The sequence below is a fragment of the Capricornis sumatraensis genome, chromosome 15, assembly GCF_032405125.1.
Source record: "Capricornis sumatraensis isolate serow.1 chromosome 15, serow.2, whole genome shotgun sequence".
Taxonomy (NCBI): Eukaryota; Metazoa; Chordata; class Mammalia; order Artiodactyla; family Bovidae; genus Capricornis; species Capricornis sumatraensis.
This window is the reverse complement of record NC_091083.1, coordinates 23691172-23718826: the sequence shown is the minus strand read 5'-3', so window position 1 is coordinate 23718826 and position 27655 is coordinate 23691172. Positions and strand designations below refer to the sequence as shown.

The 27655-nt window shown below is 36.9% G+C and overlaps 1 protein-coding gene across 1 annotated transcript in view; it reads right to left on the bottom strand.

Annotated features, from left to right (window-relative positions):
- MALRD1 (MAM and LDL receptor class A domain containing 1) overlaps positions 1–27655 on the bottom strand; it is a 590849-nt gene that overhangs the window by 539226 nt on the left and 23968 nt on the right. Inside the window, exons 5-9 of the mRNA XM_068987706.1 lie at positions 25533–25623; positions 15305–15406; positions 14576–14722; positions 10298–10464; positions 1579–1671 (exon numbers count right to left, since the gene is read on the bottom strand). Coding sequence (XP_068843807.1) covers positions 1579–1671; positions 10298–10464; positions 14576–14722; positions 15305–15406; positions 25533–25623 — 600 coding nt within the window. The remainder of the gene's footprint in view (positions 1–1578; positions 1672–10297; positions 10465–14575; positions 14723–15304; positions 15407–25532; positions 25624–27655) is intronic.

The following is a 27655-nucleotide window of genomic DNA, read 5'->3' as shown; positions in this document are numbered from 1 at the left end:
TACATGAACAAAAGTTAAAATTCAGTTCCACGTTTTAATAGTTACATTTCAAGAATTCAATAAGCACATGTGGCTACTGGCTACCATACTGGAGAACACAGATAAAACTGCCATTAACACAGAAAGTTCTGTTGATTAGCACTGCACTAGATATTGGATTTGGTTTGGTTTTCATGGAATACAACAAAAGTATTTCTACTTTTTGAAGTATAGTTAATTTATAATATTGTATTTCAGATGTACAGCTTAGTAATTCAGGGGGTATTTTTTCTTTTTCTGCATCGATATTGTTAATATGTAAATAAGATTCTAGGAACAAAGACTGACTCCTTTTAGTCTCTTCCAGCTTCAAATGTCTGAGAAATTTTCTTTTCAAAAACGTGAGCAATATATATCTAAGAATTACTTAAGATCAAGTTTGCATAAATATTTAACAATTTATAAAATAGTATCAAGATGTTAACTCAATGGGCTATGATATAAACCTCAACTTCTGAGATTGCTACAAAAATGCTGTGATTCTTAAGTTCCAAATTCAGCGGCAAATTGGATTTAAAAAATCTGCATAGTCACAGTTCATATCAATTGGGTCCTCCTTTTAATACCTAGAAAAATGTATGAGTGTGATATTACCTTAAAGTAATGAAATTGGTTTCATAAGCCACATATACAATCAGCCTCTTCATTTTACACTTACACTCCAGTATAAATGTATTTATATACTCTTTATACAACACAAAATGAATGGAACCTTAAACTACTGTACTTTAAAAATAAAAATCTAAACAGCAGTTAATAATACCAGAATTTCTATGTCGATCTGACATTACTACACATTGCAATATTGCCATGATATTAGAAAAGAAATGGCAAACACTCAATATGAAAGTTTTTAAATGTTACCAGATATTTTTCTGCACAATCTCATCTCTATATACAACACAAAACCCAAGTTAATAATTTTAAGAGATAGCATTCCCACTGAGCATATGTATATTTCAGATGCATCTTTGGACAGATAGAGTTACCCATGCATTATAAAGATGTGAATTCCTGCATTCAAAATATTTGCATATACTCTCCTGATTTTTCAATACCGGTTTATTGTTTATCTGCTTCAAATGCAACTGGCTTCCTTGGTTGTACTGCACAGTGTTTGGGAATGCTAGGGAGGGAGCCCATGGAGAACGAGGATGCTTTAAACAAGAGTAGTTAATATTCTCATCATTTCAAAAACTTTTGTTGAATACTGAATTATATAAAATTTGAATGTGTCAATCTTTTGTTTGTGAGTGACCTGTAGCTTCAGTATAAGAACTGTATTATTCTTTCCTAGATTTGATCAATACATTAACTCTGTTTAAAAAAAATATAGTAGTTACTTTCTTGCTTCTCCACTCAAGCAAATTTGACTTGAGTACAGGTAGGTACAATGAAAACAAGTAATTGCTCTCCCTAAACATATGAGTCTGTATTTCTAATTTAAATGCTAATTTAAATTAACAACAAATGATAAATTCACTACAAGACTAAAAATTAAACCTATGATAAAAAAATACTTGTTTTTCCCTTTTATACCTTAAATGTCTTCAGTTCTTCTGGTATTACCACATCCACTTTCACCCATTTTCTGTGAGTTGATGTGTTGTATATCCAAAATGTTTCTTCTTCCTTTGATTCAAAGAAAAAAACATCACTCATTCCCAAAATTCTAATCTCATATTTATATATGTGCCCTCTTAATTACATTTCAGTAGAGTTGATCGTACCTGTAGGGTATTAAGTACTAAAAAACTGAAGTATTGTTTAAAATAATATATTATATTTTCAGACAAAAATAAAGAAATGGAGATAGGGAGGGAGGAAAAGAGAGAGTGCAGAGAGTGTTTAAGGTAGCAAAAATACTCTTTATGATAATATAATGATGGATCCATGTCATTCATTATACATTTGTCCAAACCCACTGAATATGCAGCCCTAAACATGACCCCTAATGTAAACTAGAGACCTCAGGTGATAATGACATGTCAGTGTAGGTTCATCAGTTGTAACATGTGTGCCATTCTAGTGGGAAATGATACTAATGGGGGAGACTGAATATGTGGGAACAGGGGGTGTATGGGAGATCTCTGTACCTTTCTTCAGATTTTGCTGTGACTCTAAAACGACTCTATGAAAATTATCTTTTAAAAGCTAAGGAAATAAAGTATATATACATAATAAAGATGCCTATTTTTTATTATAGAGAATAAGTTTGGAAGAAAAATTTGAATGGAATCTTGAGTAAAGTACTACACTTCCAAATATAAAATTCGAAGTACCAAATAGCTGTGAAATGAAGAGAAGCAAAAAGCAAAGGAGAAAAGGAAAGATGTAAGCATCTGAATACAGAGTTCCAAAGAATAGCAAGAGGAGATAAGAAAGCCTTCCTCAGCGATTAATGCAAAGAAAAAGAGGCAAACAACAGAATGGGAAAGACTAGAGATTTCTTCAAGAAAATTAGAGATACCAAGGGAACATTTCATGCAAAGATGGGCTCAATAAAGGACAGAAATGGTATGGACCTAACAGAAGCAGAAGATATTAAGAAGAGGTGGCAAGAATACACAGAAGAACTGTACAAAAGGGATCTTCACAACCAATATAATCATCATGATGTGATCACTCACCTAGAGCCAGACATCCTGGAATGTGAAGTGGGCCTTAGGAAGCATCACTATGAACAAAGCTAGTAGAGGTGATGGAATTCCAGTTGAACTATTTCAAATCCTGAAAGATGATGCTGTGAAAGTGCTGCACTCAATATGCCAGCAAGTTTGGAAAACTCAGCAGAGGCCACAGGACTGGAAAAGTTCAGTTTTCATTCTAATTCCAAAGAAAGGGAATGCCAAAGAATGCTCAAACTACCACACAATTGCACTCATCTCACATGCTAGTAAAGTAATGCTCAAAATCCCCTAAGCCAGGCTTCAGCAATACGTGAACCATGAACTTCCGATGTTCAAGCTGGTTTTAGAAAAGGCAGAGGAACCAGAGATCAAATTGCCAACATCCGCTGAATCATGGAAAAGGCAAGAGAGTTCCAGAAAAACATCTATTTCTGCTTTATTGACTATGCCAAAGCCTTTGACTGTGTGGATCACAAGAAACTGTGGAAAATTCTGAAAGAGATGGGAATACCAGACCACCTGACCTGCCTCTTGAGAAACGTATATGCAGGCCAGGAAGCAACAGTTAGAACTGGATATGGAACAACAGACTGGTTCCAAATAGGAAAAGGAGTACGTCAAGGCTGTATATTGTCACTCTGCTTATTTAACTTATATGCAGAGTACATCATGAGAAACGCTGGACTGGAAGAAACACAAGCTGGAGTCAAGACTGTTGGGAGAAATATCAATAACCTCAGATATGCAGATGACACACCCTTATGGCAGAAAGTGAAGAGGAGCTAAAAAGCCTCTTGATGAAAGTGAAAGAAGAGAGTGAAAAAGTTGGCCTAAAGCTCAACATTCAGAAAACGAAGATCGTGGCATCTGGTCCCATCACTGATGGGAAATAGATGGGGAAACAGTGGAAACAGTGTCAGACTTTATTTTTTTGGGCTCCAAAATCACTGCAGATGGTGATTGCAGCCACGAAATTAAAAGATGCTTACTCCTTGGAAGAAGAGTTATGACCAACCTAGATAGCATATTCAAAAGCAGAGACATTACTTTGCCAACAAAGGTCCGTCTAGTCAAGGCTATGGTTTTTCCAGTGGTCATGTACGGATGTAAGAGTTGGACTGTGAAGAAAGCTGAGTGCTAAAGAATTGATGATTTTGAACTGTGGTGTTGGAGAAGATTCTTGAGAGTCCCTTGGACTGCAAGGAGATCCAACCAGTCCATTCTAAAGGAGATCAGCCCTGGGATTTCTTTGGAGGGAATGATGCTGAAGCTGAAATTCCAGTACTTTGGCCACCTCATGCGAGAGTTGACTCATTGGAAAAGACTCTGATGCTGGGAGGGATTGGGGGCAGGAGGAGAAGGGGACGACCGAGGATGAGATGGCTGGATGGCATCACGGACTCGATGGACATGAGTTTGAGTGAACTCCGGGAGTTGGTGATGGTCAAAGAAGTCTGGCATGCTGCAATTCAGGGGGTTGCAAAGAGTCAGACACGACTGAGTGACTGAACTGAACTGAAGCATCAATTAATAAGCCAGCTATTTAAACACTGTTCCCACTGACATTACTACATTCTGCAATATTGCCTTGATTAAAGAAAAGAAAAAATGCAAGAAAATATTTAACATGAAAGTAAAAAAATGTTATCAGATATATTTTCTGCAAATCTCAAATATTTTTTCCTATGGAAGAAGTCATTCCAAGTTCCAAATCATACAGTTCTTTTCTGGAGATTATATTTCTCTTTTACTCTCCAGTCACTCAAAGACCTTTCCATGTCTTCTAAAGCATCCTATGTCAGATGTCTCTATGATGGTCATTTTCCAGGTTGCAAAGTATATGCGAAACTATGTTACTATATACTAGGAGGTCATATATTTGATAAAAGTTTATAAAGTACTCCATAATTTTGCCCATAGTATTGGATTTATGATTTTGATTGTGCTTTCATGCTATGAAATAACCCTATTTTCCTTAGATTGAGTGATATATATAATCACTGTGGATGGTGACTGCAGCAAAGAAATCAGAAGACGATTGCTTCTGTCAGGAAAGCTATGACAAACCTAGACAATGTGTTGAAAAGCAGAGAAATTACTCTGCCAACAAACGTCCATATAGTCAAGGCTATGGCCTTCCCAGTGGTCATGTACGGTTGTGAGAGCTGGACCATAAAGATGGCAGAATGCCAAAGAATTGATGCCTTCGAGCTGTGGTGCTAGAAAAGACTCCTGAGAGTCCACTGGACAGCAAGGAAATCAAACCAGTCAATCTTAAAAGGAAATCAACCTGAATATTTGTTGGAAGGCCTGATGCTAAAGTTGAAGCTCTGGTATTTTGGTCATCTGATGTGAACAGACAACTGATTAGAAAAGTCCCTGATGCTGGGAAAGATTGAAGGCAAAAGGAGAAGAGGGCATCAGAAGATGAGATGGCTGGATGGCATCACTAATGCCATGGACATGAACTTGGGCAAACTTCAGGAGATGGTGAGGAGCAGGGGGGCCTGGAGTGCTGCAGTCCATGGGGTTGCAAAGAGTCGGACATGACTGAGCAACTGAACAATTATATATATATATATATATATATATATATATATATATATATATACACATACACACACACACACATATATAGATAGATATGGAGAAGGAAATGGCAACCCACTCCAATATTCTTGCCTGGAGAATCCTGGGGACAGAGGAGCCTGGTGGGCAGCCATCTGTGGGGTCGCACAGAGTCGGACACGACTGAAGCAACTTAGGAGGAGGAGGAGGATAGATAGATATAGATAGATAGTGAAATTCAGTGAAAATGCAGACAGTGGCATAAATGTCTCAGGTTAAACTCTGAGGCCATCTCTGTGACCTCCCATCTGTGAGATAGGAAACAGCACTGGAAGGTGACATCTAATTGTAATCCAGATGACACATGACATCCATCATTTTCAGACTCTTAAGAGCCTTTATCTCCTTACTTGGTTTCACTTATTTCATTCATATGCAAGATTTTCTAAATATGAATTTCTTTTTAGCTTTGTTCTTTGCCCTCTGTTATCTACTCCAATTTCTAGGTCTTAAATATTTCAGAGAAGATAGTCTAAACCCATTAAAATGTACTTCATTCTATTACTTATTTATATGAACATTTAAGACTTCCATAAGACAATGAAACATACATGGCAGACACATATTTTCAGCTGATAGTTTCCAGGTCACATCACAATGAAGTTATAAAGGGTTGAAAAATACAGCAAATTTTTCTTTCAATAATTTCTTAAGCAACTTTAGTTATTTAGCACTGAGACACTATGTCCTCCACTGACGCTTTTATTGACACTACCAGGCAAGCTGCATTCACCACGTCCCTTCACTTTCACTTTATGTGGGTAATGTACAGTTGTTTTGCTCTTTCTTCACAATGGCTAATTGATTTTCCCCATTCTACCTGAAGAAGAATGCATTTACATTTTGTTCAGGAGGCTGAGCATAGTTCTTTCTAAACTTAACTTAGCATTTGAAAAATCATTTAATGGTATATTGTGCATGAAATCTAGACTTTTCTACCACATTTTCCTATCTGACAACACAAGTAATACAAACAAAAAAAATTTACTCCAACTACATGATATCAGCTTTTATTTTATATTTGTCCATACTCTCACACTTAGCTAGTTACTTTCAACAGGTGTCAATGTAAAACACAAACCCTCAGGTCAGAAAAGCCTTCAAGTGATGTTCCAATGTTCTATTATCTTAAAATCAATCAATCAAAATTATGTAAATGTCTTTACTTCTCTAGACCAGCTTCCCAGGTGACAGAGTGGTAAAGAATATGCCTGCCAATGAAGGAGATGCAAGTGATGTGGGTTTCACCCCTGGGTCAGGAAGATCTCCTGGAGAAGGGAATGGCAACCCACTCCAGTATTCTTGCCTGGAGAATCCCCATGGACAGAGGAGCCTGATGGGCTACAGTCCATGGGGTCGCAAAGAGTCAGACACGGCTGAGTAACTGAGCACACACCTAGGACTTAGCAACTGGACAACAACAACAGCAAAACTCCCCAGACCAGGCTTAATAATGCCGTTTTACCTCTCAAGAAAAATATTTATGATCGGATCTCTTAGAGCTCTCTGCTTCTCCCCCCCTCTTCCAGTGGGGGGGGGGGAATCAGATATCAAATTCAAGTTTTTTTTTTAACTACTTTTGATTGCATGTGGTGATAGGTCCATGTACTTTAGCAAAAGCTCTCCTTCAAGGAAAGCTTATTATAGCTTTAAAACTTGTATCACACAAGAAAAGATATTTTTCTAAGGCATTTTCTTTCCTTTCTCAACTACAAGTTCCTCCTATTTATTTGCCAGTGGGAATTTTAAAAATATATAAAAGTCACCACAAGCTTGGAACCCATACTATCCTTGGCTCACTGACATGGCAACTTTCCTGAGGATAAAAGATAGGCTGTTGCTACGATTATTATCTTATAGATGATTGGCAGAAACTTAATCCTAAGAACAGTTAGATGGTACATACACTGGAGCTGACTTTCAAAGTTTCAACTTTTTATCTAACAACTTTCCTTTCACCTATTTTTTATTTCTCAAGCTCTAAAGTACTCCAAAAAATAAAATTGTGCTTAACATTCCCCCTAGATATTTCTTGGTTCACCTGCACACGTTATCATAAGGATTGTTTTTGTTATTCTATCCACAGATTATGTTAATGATCATTTTCATCAAGAGCTAATTTTTTAAATGATAGGTTTGAAGTCCTTTTTAACTTTGTGACACAACATCAAGTTGTAATTTAAATGTACTGTGATGCAGATTTTGCACTAGTGACCGATGTATGGCATGTAGCGAGCACAGTGAATAGTGTCAGAAAAGACTGGACAGTGCCTTGCAGAATACCAGTGAACTCATGGATCAAGTATCAGTCAACACTGCCTAAGATGTACCTCCAATTGTTTCTGATTAATACACTGGATGAGTTCTCCACGGTTAACTTCTTCTTATAAGGTGGGAGACAGAATCTTGAGAAGTCTATTATTATTATATGACATAGTATTTGAAACCAATTTATTCGCACTTTTTTCTTGTACAGTCCCAAAGCCAGAGGAATGATACTGCTCACTTCCAATAATTCATATCTCCATATACACATACTGAAACATAATCTACCACTGATGTTCAGGATATTAAAATAACCCTTAGTATTAGAAGATAAAACACACAAATTTCTACTTAAACTTAGGATAATAATTCATTCAACATTTAATGAATATTAATTACCCACCTTTTGAAAAGCAGTATTGTAACATCATACTTTTTAAAATGCATCTTTAACTATAATATAAGCTCAACAAAATTTCAGAATTTTCTTTTTACTATGCCTTTGTTAAAGGAGGATTTGGAAATTACAGAAAGTTTCAAAGGACATGAAAGTTCACTGGACTTGGTTTACATGACACAGCTGATAGTAACTAAAAGATACTTGAAGCTTGAATGCTATAACATATAAAGTTAAACCTATTTTTGTTTGTAAAATTTTTCCAATTATCTGAAAAGTTTGGAGCCCTACAGAAAGGGCAGGGAGGTGTTTCAGCCCCTCCACCCACCTCAGTTCAGTTCAGTTGTTCAGTCACATCTGACTCTTTGCCACCCCATGAATCTCAGCACGCCAGGCCTCCCTGTCCATCACCAACTCCCGGAGTTCACTCAGACTCACGTCTGTCGAGTCAGTGATGCCATCCAGCCATCTCATCCTCTGTCGTCCCCTTCTCCTCCTGCCCCCAACCCCTCCCAGCATCAGAGTCTTTTCCAACGAGTCAACTCTTCGCATGAGGTGGCCAGAGTACTGGAGTTTCAGCTTTAGCATCGTTCCTTCCAAAGAAATCCCATACCATGTCAAATTGAATGAAATATATCAAATAGATTCTAGGGCAGTGCACTGCCAAATACTACTGAAAAAAAAATGTAATAAAAATATAGTAAAATGCTACAAATTGTGTCTCATCCGTGTAACAAAGGAAAATGTATTAGGCCATCTAATGAGAGTATTCAGCTTTAGAAGTCTGTGAAGGTCCTGGAAAAGAGAAGTAGAAGAAAAAAAAAAAAACTGGATATGATGAGAATGACACAAAAAAGAAAATGGGACAGGTGAAATGATAGAACTCAGGAGAAAAAGAATGCCTTTTCGATGTTCAAGTATCTTGGTAATAAGAAGTTTGATACTTGAGGATCAACTATGAAGTCACTTCACACATCTACAGGATGAAGTACAGAAAGAGAAAGATAAATATCATATATTGTGTATATATATGGAATCTAGAAAGACAGTACTGATGAACCTATCTGTGGGGCAGCAATGGAGAGGCAGTCATAGAAAATGGGCTTGTGGACACAGAGGGAAGAGGGTGGCCCAAATGGAGAGAGTAGCCCTGAAACACTGACATTATTTGTGTAAAATTAGATAGCCGGTGGAAAGTTGCTGTATAACACATGGAGCTCAGATCTGGTGCTCTGTGACAACCTAGAGGGGTGGGATGGAGTGGAGGGTATGAGGGAGGTTCAGGAGGGAGAGGACATATGTATACCTATGGCAGACTCATGTTGATATATGGCAGAAACCAATGCAATATTGTAAAGCAATTATTCTCCAATTAAAAATAATGAATTTTTAAAATAGAACAAAAGAAAATGCTTCTGAAAGATGGTTAGTGGCACCTGATAAGTACAACTGATAAACTTTTGTTGAAGAATGAATCTGACTGATGTCACACAGAAGTTTCAACTCAATTTACCCAAAGCCATTTGAGCAAAAGGAAACTTGATTGGAGGCTTTTACCGTCCTTTTCCAGTGTCAGAATTCCTGCAATTATTGTCAAATGTCTCCCATTTCTGCAGTGACTGCTGTTTACCCCTACAATTTCTTTATTCCTACCTGTAAATAAATTTTTCACAATAGAAATTCTCAGAGAATTTGTATGCGTAGAGAATTGTTTTCAGTTAAAGTTAGTTTTTTTTTTTTACTCACTAGCATTACCACTACAACTTTCTCTCTGCCCAATGCACTATTTTTTTCCAGTTATATGACTCATTTGGCTTATTTAATCAGCAATTACCAATCTTTTAAAACTGAATCTACTGTAACAGAACAAGTAATTTACTTCCATCATATTTATAGCTTTAAGGTTACAGAGAATAAAAGTCCAGAGCAGATCACATCAACATTTCAGTGTAGAGTTAATAATACAGAATCCCCAATACATTATGACACCATAGTTTCTTTTAATATATTTTCATGAATTTTAAAAATCTTATGAAGTTTTTACAAACTACCACCATGACTTTTGTACTTGACAATATCTCTTAAACTAATTTCTTAGTACATTTTTTAAAGGTATACCAAATAAACACGGTCCTGTTGTATAGCAAAGGAAACTAAAACATAATGGAAAAGAAAAACATAAACTCCCCCTCAGAGAAAAAAAATAAAAGTATATCAAATAAAGGCAAGTTAAAAAATACCTGCAGTCTACACATAACTAAGAAATAGAAATACAAATTCCCAAGAATAGAAATTTAATTTATTAATGAATTTGAAAGTAATACAAGTTTATTCTCACCTTATCATTAGACAGTCCTACTCTGAGAACACTGTTTTCCATAGAGTAATAGAATTGAAGATGGCAGCTCCTGCCCAGGCAGTGACACACGGAGCTATTCAGATAAGCCCTGCTGTCTAAATGGTTAAGAGTAGAAGCTTGCTTAGCCCCTACCCATAGACAGTAACCTGAAAAATAAAGGGGGGGAAAGCAACTTAGATAAAAACTCAGCTGCTTCTGTTTGAACAAAATTATCATGTTTCTGGAATTTTCAAAATCAAGTTTAAAACACAAGTATTTTATTTAAAAGAATAGGATTTTTTTTAATGACATCAACTACAAATCATAGATTTTCATTTCCGTATTTTCTTACTCTTTTTTGGATGTGGGCCATTTTTTAAGTCTTTATTGAATTTGTTCCAATATTGTTATCTGCTTTGGTTTTTTCAGCCATGAGACATATGGGATCTTAGCTGCCTGACCAGGGGTAGAACCCTCACCCCCTGCATTGGAAGATAAAGTCTTAACCACTGGACCACCAGAGAAGTCTGCCATATTTGATTTTGACAGACATATTTGATCTCATCCTAATTCCTGAAATCAAAGTTTTATACTATCCTTAATATGAATGTTCTTATAAAAAGAAATCTATTGATACAAAAATCTCTGTGCCACCAAATGATCATTTAAATGTCACAATGCAATCTTTCTTTAATCAAAAATTCCTCATCTTTCCTCCCAGAATTATTTTCCCTTTTGGTTATTTTTTCTATTCTTCACAGGAAAACCTTCATCATTTAAGGGAATGTAATTTAAACTGCCTCTTTCTGACCAAACTATGTTGAAGTACCAGATACTTACAATCCCACAAATTACATGGATGGGTTTTGTAGTACATAAAAATACTGTCAATCAATTTTTCCCATCTGATTCTTAAAACTAATTTGGATTTGTTTTAATTCAGTAATACATATAATACAGAAATACAAAGCTATTTCTATATTGTTATAACTTTAATTCCAAAAATAAGGTTTTTCAAATGCTCTATTTCCTTGTAAGATAGCAAATATTCCTACAGCTTCAAAAAAAAAAACTATGAATTTAATGAAGCTCTGATTGACTTTAATCAAAATAGTACAGTAAATTAATACTCTGCCTCTGACCTATACACAAGGAAATGATAAATGACATAAAAATACAGTTTTATAAAAGCAGAGAAAGAATAAGCACAAGAGAAAACATCTCAAAAGATAAGGAAGAACAGATATGATGAACAGAGCTGAAACCATAGAACTCTCAGACTTGAGACCAGACAGGCTGTAGTGGCGAGAATTTCAACTACTTCAAATGCTGCACAGTCCTGGATGAACAGAGCCTAATTCTCTCAATGAAGTTAGAGATTGGGGCTGGGAACCTTGCTTATAAACTGAGATGGGAAATATGCCTACCCTCATTGCTGTGGCTAGGGCTAAGTGACAGAATGTGGAAAACATATGAGACCCTAAAACAGGACTGTTACTCACATAAGGTTCTGGGTTACTGAGTAATACCACAATAAAACAGCTGAACAAGAAGGCAAGAACAAAGAAAAAGAGCCTGCAAATTTTCCTGTTTCTGGACCACTATGTAAGGAGCTTGGGAGTTGCTACTCCCATCCACTCAGCAAGAAAATATATGAACTGAAAATCAACAACTCCTCTTATACCCCTAAGAAAATTGAGGTCAGGGTACAAACCACTGGGCAGGAACTGGTGAGACAAGCAGATATAGAGAATCACAAATTTCAAGACCAGAATCCCAAGAACACAAACTTCTGTGGGAATCAGTACTGGGGTGGAGAAATCTAGACTGTAATGGATGAACTGTGAGAGGCTCAGTGTGAATGCCCTTGAGAGCTGAAAACTCCAGACAGTCCCGTCTTAGGGAGGACCCCATTCTGTTTTACCTCCAGGAGCCCTACCAGATTCTCACAGTAAGAGTTAGAGCAAAATCCCTTTTTGCCTACAGCTAGGGAGAAGAAGAGAAGGCAACAGCAACCCACTCTAGTACTCTTGCCTGGAAAATTCCATGGATGGAGGAGCCTGGTGGGCTGCAGTCCATGGGAGTTGGACATGACTGAGCGACTTCACTTTCACTTTTCACTGTCATGCATTGGAGAAGGAAATGGCAACCCACTCCAGTGTTCTTGCCTGGAGAACCCCAGGGACGGGGGAGCCTGGTGGGTTGCCGTCTATGGGGTCGCACAGAGTTGGACACGACTGAAGCAACTTAGCAGCAGCAGCAGGGGAACAGATGGTTGCATGGCACCACTGACTCAATGGACATGAGTTTGAGCAAGCTCTGGGAGATGGTGAAGGACAAGGAAGCCTGGCATGCTGCAGTCCATGGGGTTGCAAACAGTCAGACATGACTGAGTAACTGAACAACAACAACAACAACGGGAAAAAGAGGGCTGCCAAGGTGGCTCAGTGGGTAAAGAACCTGCCTGCAAACGTGGAAGACCCTGGAGATATAGGTTCAATTCCTGGGTTGGGAAGATCCCCTGAAAGAGGGCACGGCAACCCACTCCGGTATTCTTGCCTAGAGAATCCTGTGGACAGAGGAGCCAGATGGGCTACAGTTCATAGGTCACAGAGAGTCAGACAGGACTGAAGCAGCTGAGCACAGCACAGAGGAAAAGGAAAGTAATCATTTTGAAATATACCTGGCCTCTCCTGTAATTCTTAACAAGACTTTCGCTCAAAACAAACTATTTACCACCACCACCATGTAACTGACTGCAGTTGAGATCAGGGAGAAGTGAAGTATCAAATCCATCAGGTTCTAACCTTCCACATGAAGTGAGGCAAATACCCAGACCCAGTCCCCTCTGGCATTCCTGTTTCACCTGATGTAAGGGAGAAGGATTTGTGAAGGTTTTAGAGCAAAGGTACCATTCCTCTCAAAGACTGAGATTGACTCATGGGACTATAGGATGCTTCCCTTCCTCTCACAAGTTATCACCACATCAAAAGTGGTCTTGTAAAATAACAAGGGCATGTTATCAAAGGAACAGCAGGCCTCAGACCTTATTTCAGAAGACATCTCTAGGGAAACCCAAAGACAACAGTGGCACGAAAACAAAAATATCAGATACAATTTTCATCTCAGACATTAAAAGCTATGGCCATCAGTCAACAGAGCCTAATCTGTAGCTGGAAAAATATAAAAACCTCATATTAAACACCTATTTATCTTAATTCCAATATGCTTGGCTTTCACAAAAAAATTACAAGGCATACTAAAAGGCAAAAAAGTTTGAAGAGAAAGAAAAAGCATCAGTACTAGGCCCATAAATGGCAGGGATGTTATAATAAGACGGTAATTTTTTTAAAATTAGGATTAATAAGTTAAGAGTTCTAACAGAAAAAGTAGAAAACATGCAAAAAGGATAATATAGGCAGAGAGTTTAGAATGTTAGGAATAAAAAACACTAGAACAGAAATGAAGAATGCCTTCAAAGAACTCATTAATAGACTGACTCAACTGAGGAATGAATCTGAGCTTAAGAATACATCAACAGGATCTTCCAAAACTGAAAGCAAACAGTGGAAAATAAAGGAGCAATTCTTTAATTCTATCTAAGAACTCTGGGAAAACTGAAAAGATGCAACATATGCATAATGGGAGTATGAGAAGAAGAGAGACAGGAAGAAAACCAGTATTTGAAGTAATAATGACTGAGAATTTTCCCCCAAGTCAATGTCAGACAGACACCAAAGTGCAGATCCTAGAAGCTCAGGAAACACCAAGTAGGATAAATGTTCAAGAAACAATACCTAAGCAAATTATTATATTAAAAACTGCAGACAATCAAAGACAAGCAAAAATTTTGAAATACTCCAGACTTGCTTTGTAAGAAATGCTAAAAGGCATTCTTCAGAGAGAAGAAAAATGACGCAGGTCAGAAACTCTGATCTACATAAAGAAAGGAATAGTATTAGAGAAGGAATAAATGAATGTAAAACAAAACATTTTATTTTCAGCTTGCTTAGCTGATCAAAAAATAAATTCGTTCACAACAGGAATAGTCTTAATGTATTTGCTAATTAAGTGAAATGAATGATATCAATAATATGAGAGAATTGAGGGAAGAATTAGGAGCATTTTATTATAATAAGTTCCTTGCACTACCCATGAAAAGTATAGAGTTATTTGAAAAAAATCGTAGCTTAGTTGTAAATACATTTCTATGATTCTAGAGCAAACACTAAAAAAAGTAAAAATGGAAGTATAATTGATATGATTTTTATTTGCTACCTTCATCATCACTGCTCTGATCTTGTTGAGGTGTATATTCTAACACAGGAATTTCTCTTGCTTTTGTGCGCATCCAGGAAGTTTGCCCAGCAGTTGGTTCTGATACCCAGTCACACATGTCAAATGCAAATCCACAGGCTTGACACACTGAGGAGAGGAGAAAAAGATGTTGGCAGACTATCACAGTCTACTGGAGTGGCTGCTTAACAATGGTTATAGTTGCAATCAAGGCTAAGCATATATACACATACAAATACACTAATTCATACCAATAAGCCTTAGAGTGAACTCTTCTTTTTAAAAGTTCTTAATTTGATCCAGACAGGCATCCTCCCAAATGAGAACCATTACCACACTTCCACTGTGTGTTTTTTTTTCATAAGAAATACCAGACTTTACCTACTTTATGGAATTCAGTTAGCTTAAATCATTTACTATTCATAATCACATTAAAATTTTAAAGAAGATACATTGTATTTAATTCCATGATTTTTAGAGCAACTATTTTTCAAAACATTACCTTAACTTGATATATTTACTATCTTTCATTTTTTAATAAACCACACACTTCCAATTACAATCCAGCTAAAACCCCAGTGATACTCCTGGTAAAATGAGGACACAGATGACACAGAGCCTGTCGAGTGAGTACCCCTACTAGTGGTTTGATATTTCTGTGGGGGTCCGAGTCTCATGGATGGCAGGCAGGCATCTCATTTTTGCACTTACACCTCAATCCTTCATCTGTAGAATCAAATCTGCAGAGACTTCTATCTGGATGGCATAGTTCCTTCTCAGTATTCGATGCCTCTTGACATGGCAAAATGTCATCTGTTAAATGTAAAGATTGGCAAAAAGTGAGATGTGGTATCACTAGAAAGGATCATGGAATTCTCAAAAGGTTAACCTTTGTTCTACAGAGAGTGCTGAACCCAACTCTCCTCTATGGCAGCATTGCACTATTATATAGACAGAGAAACAGATTCAGGGAGAGAAGAGAAGAGGGAATAAAACGACCATGTCAGTATTTCTAGATTTCAATCAGATCTCTGTGGTGATTGCTAAGACTCCAAGCCAAATCATCTAGGTCTCCAGTGAAGCAGGTTACATGCTTTAATGTAGAAACAAAGAGCCTATCGTTAGGCTGATAACTATACATGTATCAAATACAACATATGGTAACCTCTTTACCTGGGTCCGCCCTGGATTTACTTTCCCTGCAGATCTTTCAAATGGAGCCTATTTCCTCCCACTTCCCCCGCTGCCATAGTCCTTGCAACACAGGAGTTCAAGATGGTGGAATTGTCCTTTTATCCCCTGCTTCCATAGATAATTCTCACTCAGCACAAAAAGAGACAAGAATATACAGTGAAGAAAATACAGACTTTTCAATAAGTAGTGCTGGGAAAGCTAGATAGCTACATGTAAAAGAATGAAATTAGAACATTCTCTAATATCATAGACAAAAATAAACTCAAAATAGATTAAAGACATGAATGTAAGACCAGATCCAATAAAACTCCTAGAAGAAACATAGGCAGAACACTGACATAAATCACAGAAATGATCCATCTTCCAAAGTAACGGAAGTAAAAGCAAAAATAAACAAATGGGACCTAATTAAACTTTTAATTAATTAACCTTTTCTGCAAGAGAGACCATGGGAATGGGAAAAGAACATTTGCAAATGATTACTGATAAGGGGTTAATTTCCAAAATATATAAATAACAACACAACTCAACATCAAAAAACCAACCAAACAAACAAATGACCAGGTTAAAAAACAGGCAAAAGAAATGAATAGACACTTCTTTCAAAGGGGAAATGCAGATGACCAATAGGTCATGAAAAGATGCTCAATGTCACTAATCGTCAGGGAAATCCAAATCAAAACCACAATTAGATATCACCATAAACTAGTCAGAATGACTGCCATCAGCAAGAACATGGATAACAAATGTTGGCAAGGATGTGGTGAGAGGGGAACACTCGTACACTTTTGGTGGGAGTGGAAACTGATGCAGCCACTGTGCCAAGCAGTATGGAGATTTCTCACCTTCCTAAATATTTGACTTTTAAATCTTTTGACATCAAATGATATCCCTCTCTGCCTGTGCCAGCTTGTCACCATCATCTATGGACACTGGTGCACCACCAGAACATGTTAAAGCTAAATCAAGTAGTGAGTCAGATCTTGGTTCCTCTGCTCAAGATCATCACATGGGCTTCTGTCCTACAAGAAGTAGATATAAAATTCCTTTGCATGATCCTCACACAAACCAGGCTTACTTTTGCCTCAGGACGTCTACATTTACACATTGCTTCCTTCCAATATACACATGGCTGGTTCCTTCAACTTATTTTCTGAGCAAAAAAAAATAAATATGTATATACACACACACACACACACACACACACACATTCTCCATGTGACCATGCATGATCTATTTAAAACTTTAAAACTCTACTTAAAACTTCATTTCCCCCTTACCTGGGCACTCTCATCTCAATTTTCTGCTGTTTTATTGTGTCCATACATAGCACATGTCATCACTTGACATAAAATATATTTTTCTATTCACTTGTTTAATTTCATTCACTGTCTGATTAAAATATAAATTCCATGAACTCAGGGATTACTTTTTTTTTTCTGCTTCTCACATGCATCTAGAAAAATTCTTGATATAACATAGATGTTCAATATGTACTTGTTTAATGAATGGATAAATAAATGACCTAAGACCTATTCAATGAAATCTTTTAAAATAGTGTAAACTCTATATAAATTGTTTGTATTTTTATTGGAAATAAAATTGAACCAATTGGTTATGAAAACGATTTATGCATAACATCCTTAATCTGGTTTCTCATAATGGAAGCTAACAAATGATGAATATGCAAAGCTTCTTGAACATAAGATTCGAGGAAAATAAAACTGTATATGCAATTAAGGGAGTGTGGGCAATAAATGAAGCGAAGATTGCACAATAACAATTACCATGAAACAATTAAAACAGTAATTTTTGTAGATTCATATAAGAGCTACAAATCTTCTACCCCTAGAACTCCATAATTAAATATTTGCCATAGTTCAATTAGATGTTGTATATTATCTCTAATTTTTCACTATTTGTACAAAACAATACCCACAAAAGTGCTATAAACAAAAATAGCAAAACAGTCAAGAACAAATTACATGGAATTTAACAAAAAAATTTTGATGTGGATCATTTTTAAAGTCTTTGTTGAATTTGTTACAGCATTGTTTCTGTTATTTATATTTTGGTTTTTTGGCCACGAGGCAGGTGGGATCTTAGCTCCCGACCAGGGATCAAACATGCACCCCCTACAGGAGAAGGCAAAGTCGCAACCACTGGACCACCAGAGAATTCTCATGCATGGAATTTAAAATGCAGCTTGTATCAGTTGGTATTAAATATCTTTCACCATTGTTAGCCACTTTTACTACCTTTAGTCTCCCAAATGGAATTCGCAACCACAACAACAATGGCATGGGGGAGGGGTGCAATAAATTGTCAATCAATTAATCTTCCGAACAGCTTTTTGTTTTAGTATATTCTATTTCAGAGCTCAAAGCTATTTAAAGATGTCATCTATATTTATATTCATATTCAATTTTCTCCCTCTCCATCCTCTCTCCCTTTTATTCTTATAATGCACCACAATCCAGCTGTAGAAAATTATCTTCGACATTTTAAAATTCTCCATCAATGATGTACAATCAGCAGGATGAAGCTTTGTCAACAATTTCAAAGTCTCTATACCAATGAAGCCACATGTGCAAAGCCTGCCATAAATCTTATCTTGTACAAACAGGTTACATGAAATTGACCAGACTCCCTCAGATGGTAGAAAATGAAGTCCAAGCCTCAAAGCTACTGCTGCAAAAGTTATAATTGACATCTACTTTTGACTCCAGGGGTTTTTGACAATTTCTTTATCAGTTTTCTTAAATCAGTAATGAATTTCAATGAATAGTCATTAGATATTAAAAGGTAGCTAGAAATAAGATAAAAAGGTAACTAGTTAAATAATGCTTAGTTAACTGGATAATATATAAGCATTATTCAGGTTTTCATCAAGAGATAACTTGTGTACTTGGAATGTTTATAAAGGAGAATAAGGCAAAATCCTGGCAAGCCAACCTAAAAATATTCACAGAATATTCACAATATTCTGATTGTGAGCTATATCATGCAATCTTTATAAAAATACATAGTGAGTAATTTGTTCAAGAATCAATGTTATTTAAGAATCAATGATTAAGCATATTCTTATTTAGTCACAAACACTGATTTTTTAGTCACAAACACTGATCTTTTTTCATATTTGCTATTTTGGTAAAGCCTAAACAGATCTTCCTTATAATAAACACACAGTGAATACCCCTGTCTTGGGAAGGGCAGTGGTTAGATACTATTTGAAATCATGGAAGTAATCTAAAATATTTTTTTAAATGTTATAAAAAGAATTTAGTTTTATTTTCCAACTTGAAAACCTTCAGAAACCATGATAATACCTATATCTATCACTTTTCTAGAGTTGTTTATACTTCTATAATAAAAAATAGAAACAGTTGTTTTTTCCCTAAAGATAATAGCACACATAATAATCTATGTGGTGAAATAAAATACAAGAACAAGAAAAAATCTATCTGGGGGATTTCTCATGATCAGAATTTTCTCAAATGTAAAAAGTTACTATTTCTTTATAATTAAAAAAAATTAAACAATAAAATTATACATTTCTGGTATTTATTTCTATATATTCTGACAACCATAGAGCCATGGTCTGAAAATCCATCAATATTTCATTTAGTCAGTCAGGGCTGTCCCTAGTTGCTCTGATAGGCTGAACTGTACCCACCACCACCAATTCATATGCTCAAGTCCAAACACTTAGTAGCTCAGAATGTGACCATATTTGGAGATAGGGTCTATAAAGAGGTAATTAAGGTAAAGTGTGGTCATATTGGTGGGCTCTAGTCCAACATGATTGGCGTCCTTATAAGAACAGGCATTTAGGACACGGACACACAGAGAAAGAAGACTATATGAAGACCAAGGAGAAGACAGTCATCCACAAACAGGGGGAAAAAAAAATGCAAGGAAAAAAAAAAAACTTGGTGACCCCTCGATGTTGGATTTCCAGGCTTCTGAATCATGAGAAATGAAATTTCTGTTGCTTTAAGCCATCTGTTTGTGCATTCTTAGTCTTTTCAGTCGCGTCTGACTCTGTGACCCTATGGACTGTAGCCCACCAGGTTCTTCCGTCCATTGGATTCTCCAGGCAAGAATACTGGAATGGGTTGTCATACTCTCCTCCTGGGGATTTTCCTGACCCAGCGATCAAACCTGTGTCCCCTATGTCTCCTGCATTGGCAGGCAGGTTCTTTACCACTAGCACCACCTTAAGCCATCCAGTCTGTCATAACTTTTTCTAAACTACTGCCTTAGAAAACATGAACTGCCCCTGGGGTAATTAAGGCAGGTATCTAGTGGCCCAAAGTATGAAAGCCTAAATAGATGGCTGTCGATTTGAAAAACACACTGTAAGGCGAGCTGGTTTACTGTCTCCAGGAATTGGCTCACTCTGGAAGAGACAGACCCTCTGTGATCAGCAAGACACCGAGTATCAAAGCATCAAAACAGAGAAAATAAAAACGCAGTAATAGAATTGTTCCCTTGTCTCAAAAGAAAAAAAAAAAAAATCAGAACAAATTTTTAAAAGCACACTAGTTTGAAGAATAAAATAGAGAAGTCTTGTCAGGAAACCTATATATCTTAAACAGAACCATTTCTATAAATCAAAATGACCACCAAAAGACTTATTACAGCATTCACTTTCAAGAGGACTCATTTCCAAATGCTATATATCTGCTGTAAAATGACAGAAAACTCAATGTTTCCACTAAACCATGGCAAATATTTGCCTCAGCTTAATTCATCCTGATAAAAAATCTCATTATTTTGAAGACATATCTTTATTTTTGATACTGAAACAAAACCTAAAAAATAATATAATATTCTTAGCATAAGTGTCAGAGAAGGCAATGGCACCCCACTCCAGTATTCTTGCCTGGAAAATCCCATGGACAGAGGAGCCTGGTGGGCTGCAGTCCATGGGGTCGCTAAGAGTCAAACACAACTGAGCGATTTCTCTTTCACTTTTCACTTTCATGCATTGGAGACGGAAATGGCAACCCACTCCAGTGTTCTTGCCTGGAGAATCCCAGGGACGGGGCAGCCTGGTGGGCTGCCGTCTATGGGGTCACACAGAGTCGGGCACGACTGAAGTGACTTAGCAGCAGCAGCAGCATAAGTGTAAGTACTGCTAAAGAAATATATTCCCATGATATTTGATTTAAATCTGCTTTTTATGGAATGATACTTGTGGCTCAGCAGAAAGAAGAATTCATCTAAAATCCCAAATACTTGATATTTAAATAATTTCACATATTCTTTGTTTAGTCTATTACACACTTCTCAGCATTTAGCTGTGTCGGTAAATCAATACTGTGTGTATGTATGGACAGGGACTAGGAGTGTGGGGGCATTTTCTGTAAGAGAAGTCTTCTCAGAAAAGACACCCTGACTCAGTCTGAAAGGATGTCTAGTAGCAGGACAGGTCATAAAAATTTTCTGTGAAATAAGCAGAGGGAGCAATGTTTGCAAGATACGCAAAAAAGGAGATAACACTAGACTCACAAGTAGCTCTTCTGGGTCAGAATATGGGAATTCTTGGGGGAATTAAGAAGGAAGGAGTTGGGCTGGTGTGTTAGAGCAGGATCCTGGTGATCTTATGTCATGACAAAAAAAATCTGAATTCCATTCTGAAGGCAATGAGAGTTACTGAGGGATTTAAATAGAGTAGAGATTGGTCATAGTTGGATGTTAGAAAGTACAAACTGGTGGATAGCAGGTAGTAGTGATTAGTGGAGTGGAATAGACTGAAACTGGAATTTTCAAAATCCAAGAAAAAAAATATGAGACATACAAAATCAGAGCTGGATGAATAATAATGATAAATAAGTGGAGACAATTGGAGAAATATAAGAACATACTCTCACTAATGTTTTGCACCAAGTTAATGGGGAGGTGAGAAAGGGGACGAAGGATTGAAGAATGACTCCTTGGCTTCTATGTGAGACCAAACAGACATCAATAGGGAACATAGGAAAAGGGAACTAAGGAAAAGAAATAGAGTTTAAAAGAAGATTGGAATTTAATTTTAAATATGCTAATGTTGAGTTTCTGTAGCAAACGGATGCTCACTCAACTTATAAACCTGTTCTCCTTGCTTTCTTTTATTACAGAGGCCAAATTTAAACACTCAGTTTTCTTAGCCTCCCTAGCAACCAAGGTTATCTGCATGACGATCACCTCGCTGATGAACGACATGTCCAAAACTATTTCCTATGTCATTCCTTCCTTCTTCCTATCCTGAATGAGAGAGGTTATTCCAGAAGCATAAGATGGCAAGCATGAGGCAAGTAGCAAGAAAACGCCTTAGTCCTTGAATTTAGCAGTGTCAGAGTTGAAGAATCTATGCCATGACTATCTATATCCTCTAGTAAGTCATCTGACAAGTGAAAGTCACTCAGTCATGTCTGACTCTTTGCAACCCCATGGACTAAACATTCCATGGAATTCTCTAGGCCAGAATACTGGAGGGGGTAACCTTTCCCTTTTCTAAGTGATCTTCCCAACCCAGGGTTGGAACCCAGCTCTCCCACATTGCAGGTAGATTCTTTACCAGCTGAGCCACAAGGGAAGCCCCAAAATACAGGAGTGGGTAGCCTATCCCTTCTCCATGAGATCTTCCCAAGCCGAGGAATCGAACTGGGGTCTCCTGCATTGCAGGCATGTTTTGTACCCTCTGAGCTATCAGGGAAGCCTATTAAGTCAAAAGCAAAAGCAAAAATCTCAGACTATTGTGCTTTCTTGCATCCCAATGCATATTTAACCCTATTTTCCACTGGAGTAGGATTTTCTCATGGAAATGTCCAGAAGGTGTTGGGTTGGATCTGCCTGCTTCTCCCGCTTGGCCATCACCACCAGGACATGAGACTGAAACCATTGACTCTAGTCATCCAGAACCCTACTCCAGGGCAATCGCTGCCAAATGCAAAAAATCAACACAAGACTAGGTCTCATGGTTCCCAAAGGCTAGTTCTGTTCTTAAACCTAGAATTGGCTGACTTGACAAAAATTTCCTAAGGACATTATTTATAACATAGGCCCCATCCTCAGTGATTCCCATCTAGCAGGGCTGGAATGAATCCCAGAATCAATCACTCTTTTACGTGATTCTGATGATTAACTAGATATAGTCTGTCAGTGCCTGAATTTGAGTGGAGAGGTCTCATTTGAAAATTTAATGCCACCTAATTTTACCATCTCTCACAGTCCCACTATTTAAAAAATGTAACTCCATCTGAATGCCAATCTTATCCCATAATGCTTTATCCTTTGTCTCCATTATTAGTCCTCATGCAGCTGTGTTTCCCTCCAAAAAGTTTAAATATGCCTTCAATCTTCATTCTATTTGAAAAACAAAAAACAAAATCCATGCACCCTCACCTTCAAAGATTCAAAGAACACTCTGTGACCTTGACCTGAGTATGGAATTTCTCTAAAAGGAAACCACTCACTTTGCAGCCTTCCCCAAGGGGAGATATCTTTTTCCAATGCCCCATAAAACACAAGGCCAAAAATTAAAGTCATCATCCTTCTAAATCCCCAATGTTGCTTCCATACAGTGATTTATTCTTCCATGTTGTAAAAACATCTTGGCTCAGGACACTTAACTTATAGCCCTGGGTCATCCATGCAGGAGGTCTGATTTCCATATTTATTGAAGACTTCAGTCATGGATTTCAAAGTCGTCTTCTCTAGAGCTTTATCTTGTATAAATGTAACAATCATGTAAAAGCCCTACCCAATAATTGAGCTTTAAAATCCATGTCTCATCTTCATCAAACTTTATTTCCGCATCACTTCAGACCAATATAGTGATAACACTATCTAGAAATATTCTTAGAAATTATAGATGCCAGTATTTTTCTATGTGACCCCAACTTATCTTTGAATGTTCAAGTATCATGTGCTCTTACTCCCACTATTATTGCATTTTTTATTTCTGTAGTGATGTTAAGAGTTTAAGTGCTTACTAAAAACCTGGCATTTGTCTTCTGAGTAATTATTATGGCCCGTCTACCCAGGCCTTTGTCTTAGTGTATGGGTCATGGGTACATAGAGAAATGGCTTTGGTTCCCAGAGCTGAAGATGAAGAGTTAAGTTCACGTCTGAAATGATAGCAGAGTCCTATTACAAGCAATCTCAGGTCCCAAGCACAACCCAAGCATTTTCCTGCATAAATTTGCTGTGTAAACAGTTTCAATGGCAAGAGCCACTTCCTAACTCCCTGATGGTCCAGGAAGTCCAGTCAATAGCTTATTTCATGGCTTTGTTCTCCTTTGAGGGTGATCAGCCAGACTGAGCAATAAATACAACTATTAGGGATCATTTTGTCTGGCAGACCTCAATTTCTGTAGAAACTATTAATCTCAGATATATAATGTCCCTGCTGAGGTGATCAGGGTCAGGGACTGGATGTTTCATTCAAAATCCAGTGTAAGTGGGCTGTGCTCTGGCTCATAAACAACCATGCAGGGTAACAGAAGAGAGATTATTAGGGGAGTTTTAAATGGCAGATCATGCATTGCCTGGAATTGACAATGTATTCTCTACTAGCATACTGCTTCCCTTCTGATAAATCTAAGGAATATTATCTTCTTTTAGTGAAAAGTCACTGATGTGGTTAATAATAATGCTTAAATTATTTACTTCTAGGAATGGGTGGAGGTTACAGTCTGTTCCTTTAAAATTCTACATTTCACTTATCTATATTTCAATTTATCCTAACATGATTTCTTACTAATATATACTGAGAACTGACAATACAAAGATGAAAGAGAACTTTATGTGTTCCGTGTTTAGAGGGGCTGTCATTAGCTCTTGTAAATTTACCTTGATTTGAGTGACAGGAGACACAAACCTGTAAGCTCTTATAACAGCAGAAGTGCTTTTTAAGTATCAAAGCACAATGCAAACATCCTTTATCAAGTTTCCTTGGTCTCTCTCAGGTAGACTGAATACTTTTTTCTTAACCACATTTCTTCTGTTACTGGAACATTTTTATTTAACCACAGCTACCATTTCTTTGTATCCAACTAGAACTTGGAACCCTTTCTACAAAACAGCTTTCTTGATTCTACTATATCATAATAAAATTTCAAAAGGAAAAAATTATATCAAATATCTATACTCAAATATATTAAATAAATGTGATTATTGCATATTAGCCTAAGTTAATTTCATCCTTACCAACTTATATTTTAAACATTGAACTTTCCTATTGAGAACAATGTGAATGGTGAATTGAATATTACACAGTTAATGTAATCACAGGACTGATATGGATAATTTTTTAGATCTGATGTGTGGTTTATTGATCTAGTTGTTTCAGTCTAAATAGAAAATAGATTATAACTAATATACTTCTCCATTTGTGTCTTTCAGTGGCTTAGTTAAATTGATTCTCTAAGAAGACAGTTTCAAATCAATGGGGGCCAGTCTTCTCTTGATATCCTAGAAGGCATAGAATTCTCTGGGTAAGATTTAACTAACCAGTGTAAATATGCTACAGGGTTCCAAATCTGAGACTCAATTGCACACTTCAGTTCTTTATAGTAGCCTGTGTTCACCTCTAGCACAAATCTAGTCATTGTACCACAGTGCATAAGGACAATAGAAAATAATTCACTCTCAAACATCAGGCAAAAATAAAAGAGCAGATCAAAATCATTACACAATGTTTAAACTGAACTGACTTTTTTATACAATAAGGATCAGAATGAGAAAAATATCTTACCATCTGCTGGCAAGCAGCCTGAGCTGAAAGATAGATCGTCAATAGCTATGGCTTCATCCTGAGCTGAAATCATCTGGCCTTGAAAAACAACCTGGACAAGAAAAACAAACCGAAATGAAGAACAAAGAACAGTATTGTCTCACAATCTTGTAGCACAGAGTCTACAAATAAAAGAAACACGATACTTCCTAGAAGCACATGGGTGAACATGCCAATTCCAAGTGGAGAGAGAGCTATACTTTGAAGAACAAAAAAGTGCCTGGATGGGAGGGCAGTTGGAGGGAGATTAAATACATGCATATGTACGGCTGAGTCCCTTTGCTGTCCACCTGAATCTATCACGACATTGTTAATCAGCTATACTCCAATACAAAATAAAAAGTTTAAAAACAAAACAAACAAACAAAAACACCTGAACCAAAAAATGTACAGTCTTCTCTGTATCGCACATGTTTAGAATAGGTTAGGTAACATATTTGTAAAATGAATCAACAGCCACCTGGTTTCTTTCCTATATCATCTTCCATGTTTGGTTCCTATGCATTCATACTACTTAGTATTTACCAGTTCTGGGAGCTATTTTGCAGCATTAAGCAAAAATAAAGAGCAGATCAAAGTCATTACCTCTGGTTCACTGAATTTTACTCACAGCCCCATCTTGAATGTCCTTGTCCTATCTTCCTGCACATTTTCTGCCATTATCTAAACATAGCTCGAGACACCGATTGGAAATCATTGTTCAGTGACTTACTGTTAAAATGACCGCATGTTGTACTATGATGTGAGGCCAGCCCTAGTCTCCACCAAGAGGAAATCCTCTAGCAGAATGAATCTGAGAAACTTGGAAAGATCAAGTACTCCTAATTACTTAAATCAATAAAACATTGGTGTATTGGTGGAGAGTATTCTCGCGTCCTCATTAATGAATATCAATAATGTGTGAGGCTTAATTCATGGATGCATTAAACCTGTGTACATGACTCAACCTTATTCATAAAGTAAACGTTATTTCAAGATATCACATTGCTTCTTAACTTAATAGTTGGTCTGTATCACAAGACCTAGGAGATCATTTTGCTGTCCTGCATTTTCTTTTGTTCCTGTACAATGTGACGTCCTAATATATTTCCTTTTAAGCCAGGGATTGTCTACTAGTCTATTAAAAACGTGATGAAGAACGTCCATAATGTATCCAGTGAACTGTCAATATATAGCCCTAAGAAAGTCATCCTCTCTTCACATAAATTAGAGTAACCATGGGACTACTTACAAGTCAGGACCATGATGGAAGAAGTCTATCACAAATTGTGATGTAGGAATGGCTTCATATGAGGGTAGCATAGCATAGTGTATATGCTCAGTCATGTCTGACTCTTTGTGACCCCCATGGACTGTAGCCTGCCAGGCTCCTCTGTCCATGGGATTCTTCAGGCAAGAAGAATGGAGTGGGTTGCCATTTCCTGCTCCAGGGGATCTTCCCGACCCAGGGATTGAACCCATGTCTCCTGCATTGCGAAGCAGATTCCTTACCACTGCACTACCTGAGAAGCCTCCATAGCATAGTGATTAAAGTGTATATTTGGAATCAGATTACTTGAATTTAGATCCCAGATACACCACTTCCTAGCAGGAAGACCCTGGAGAAGTTACTTAACACTTCTGTGCCTCAGTTTATTTCTTTGTAAAAAGGTATTGATAAGGATAGTTATTACCTATATGATAAGATGTATGCAAGGTAACAAATGAATCATCACTTATACAACTGCACTTGACCTATATAGTTGGCATTAAATGTCAGCTATTATCGCATAGTTATTAAAATATTTAAGCTAATGTATAGTGTTTACTAATTAAAAATCTACTCTGCATAGGTTAACTTTATTCTTCTTGAAAGCCTATTCATATAGATACATTCCCTAGTTCCTGCTGAACTGAACACTTACCTATAGCAGCCACATTTAAAAAAAAATTATTTTTGGTTGAAATGCAATTACTTTATTATAATTGAAAACATTTCTATAGTATTACAATGATCAAGGATAACCAAAAATTAATATTTGGATACTAGGATTTCAAGCTGTCATAAGGTACTTGCAGCTGCTGCTGCTGCTGCTAAGTCACTT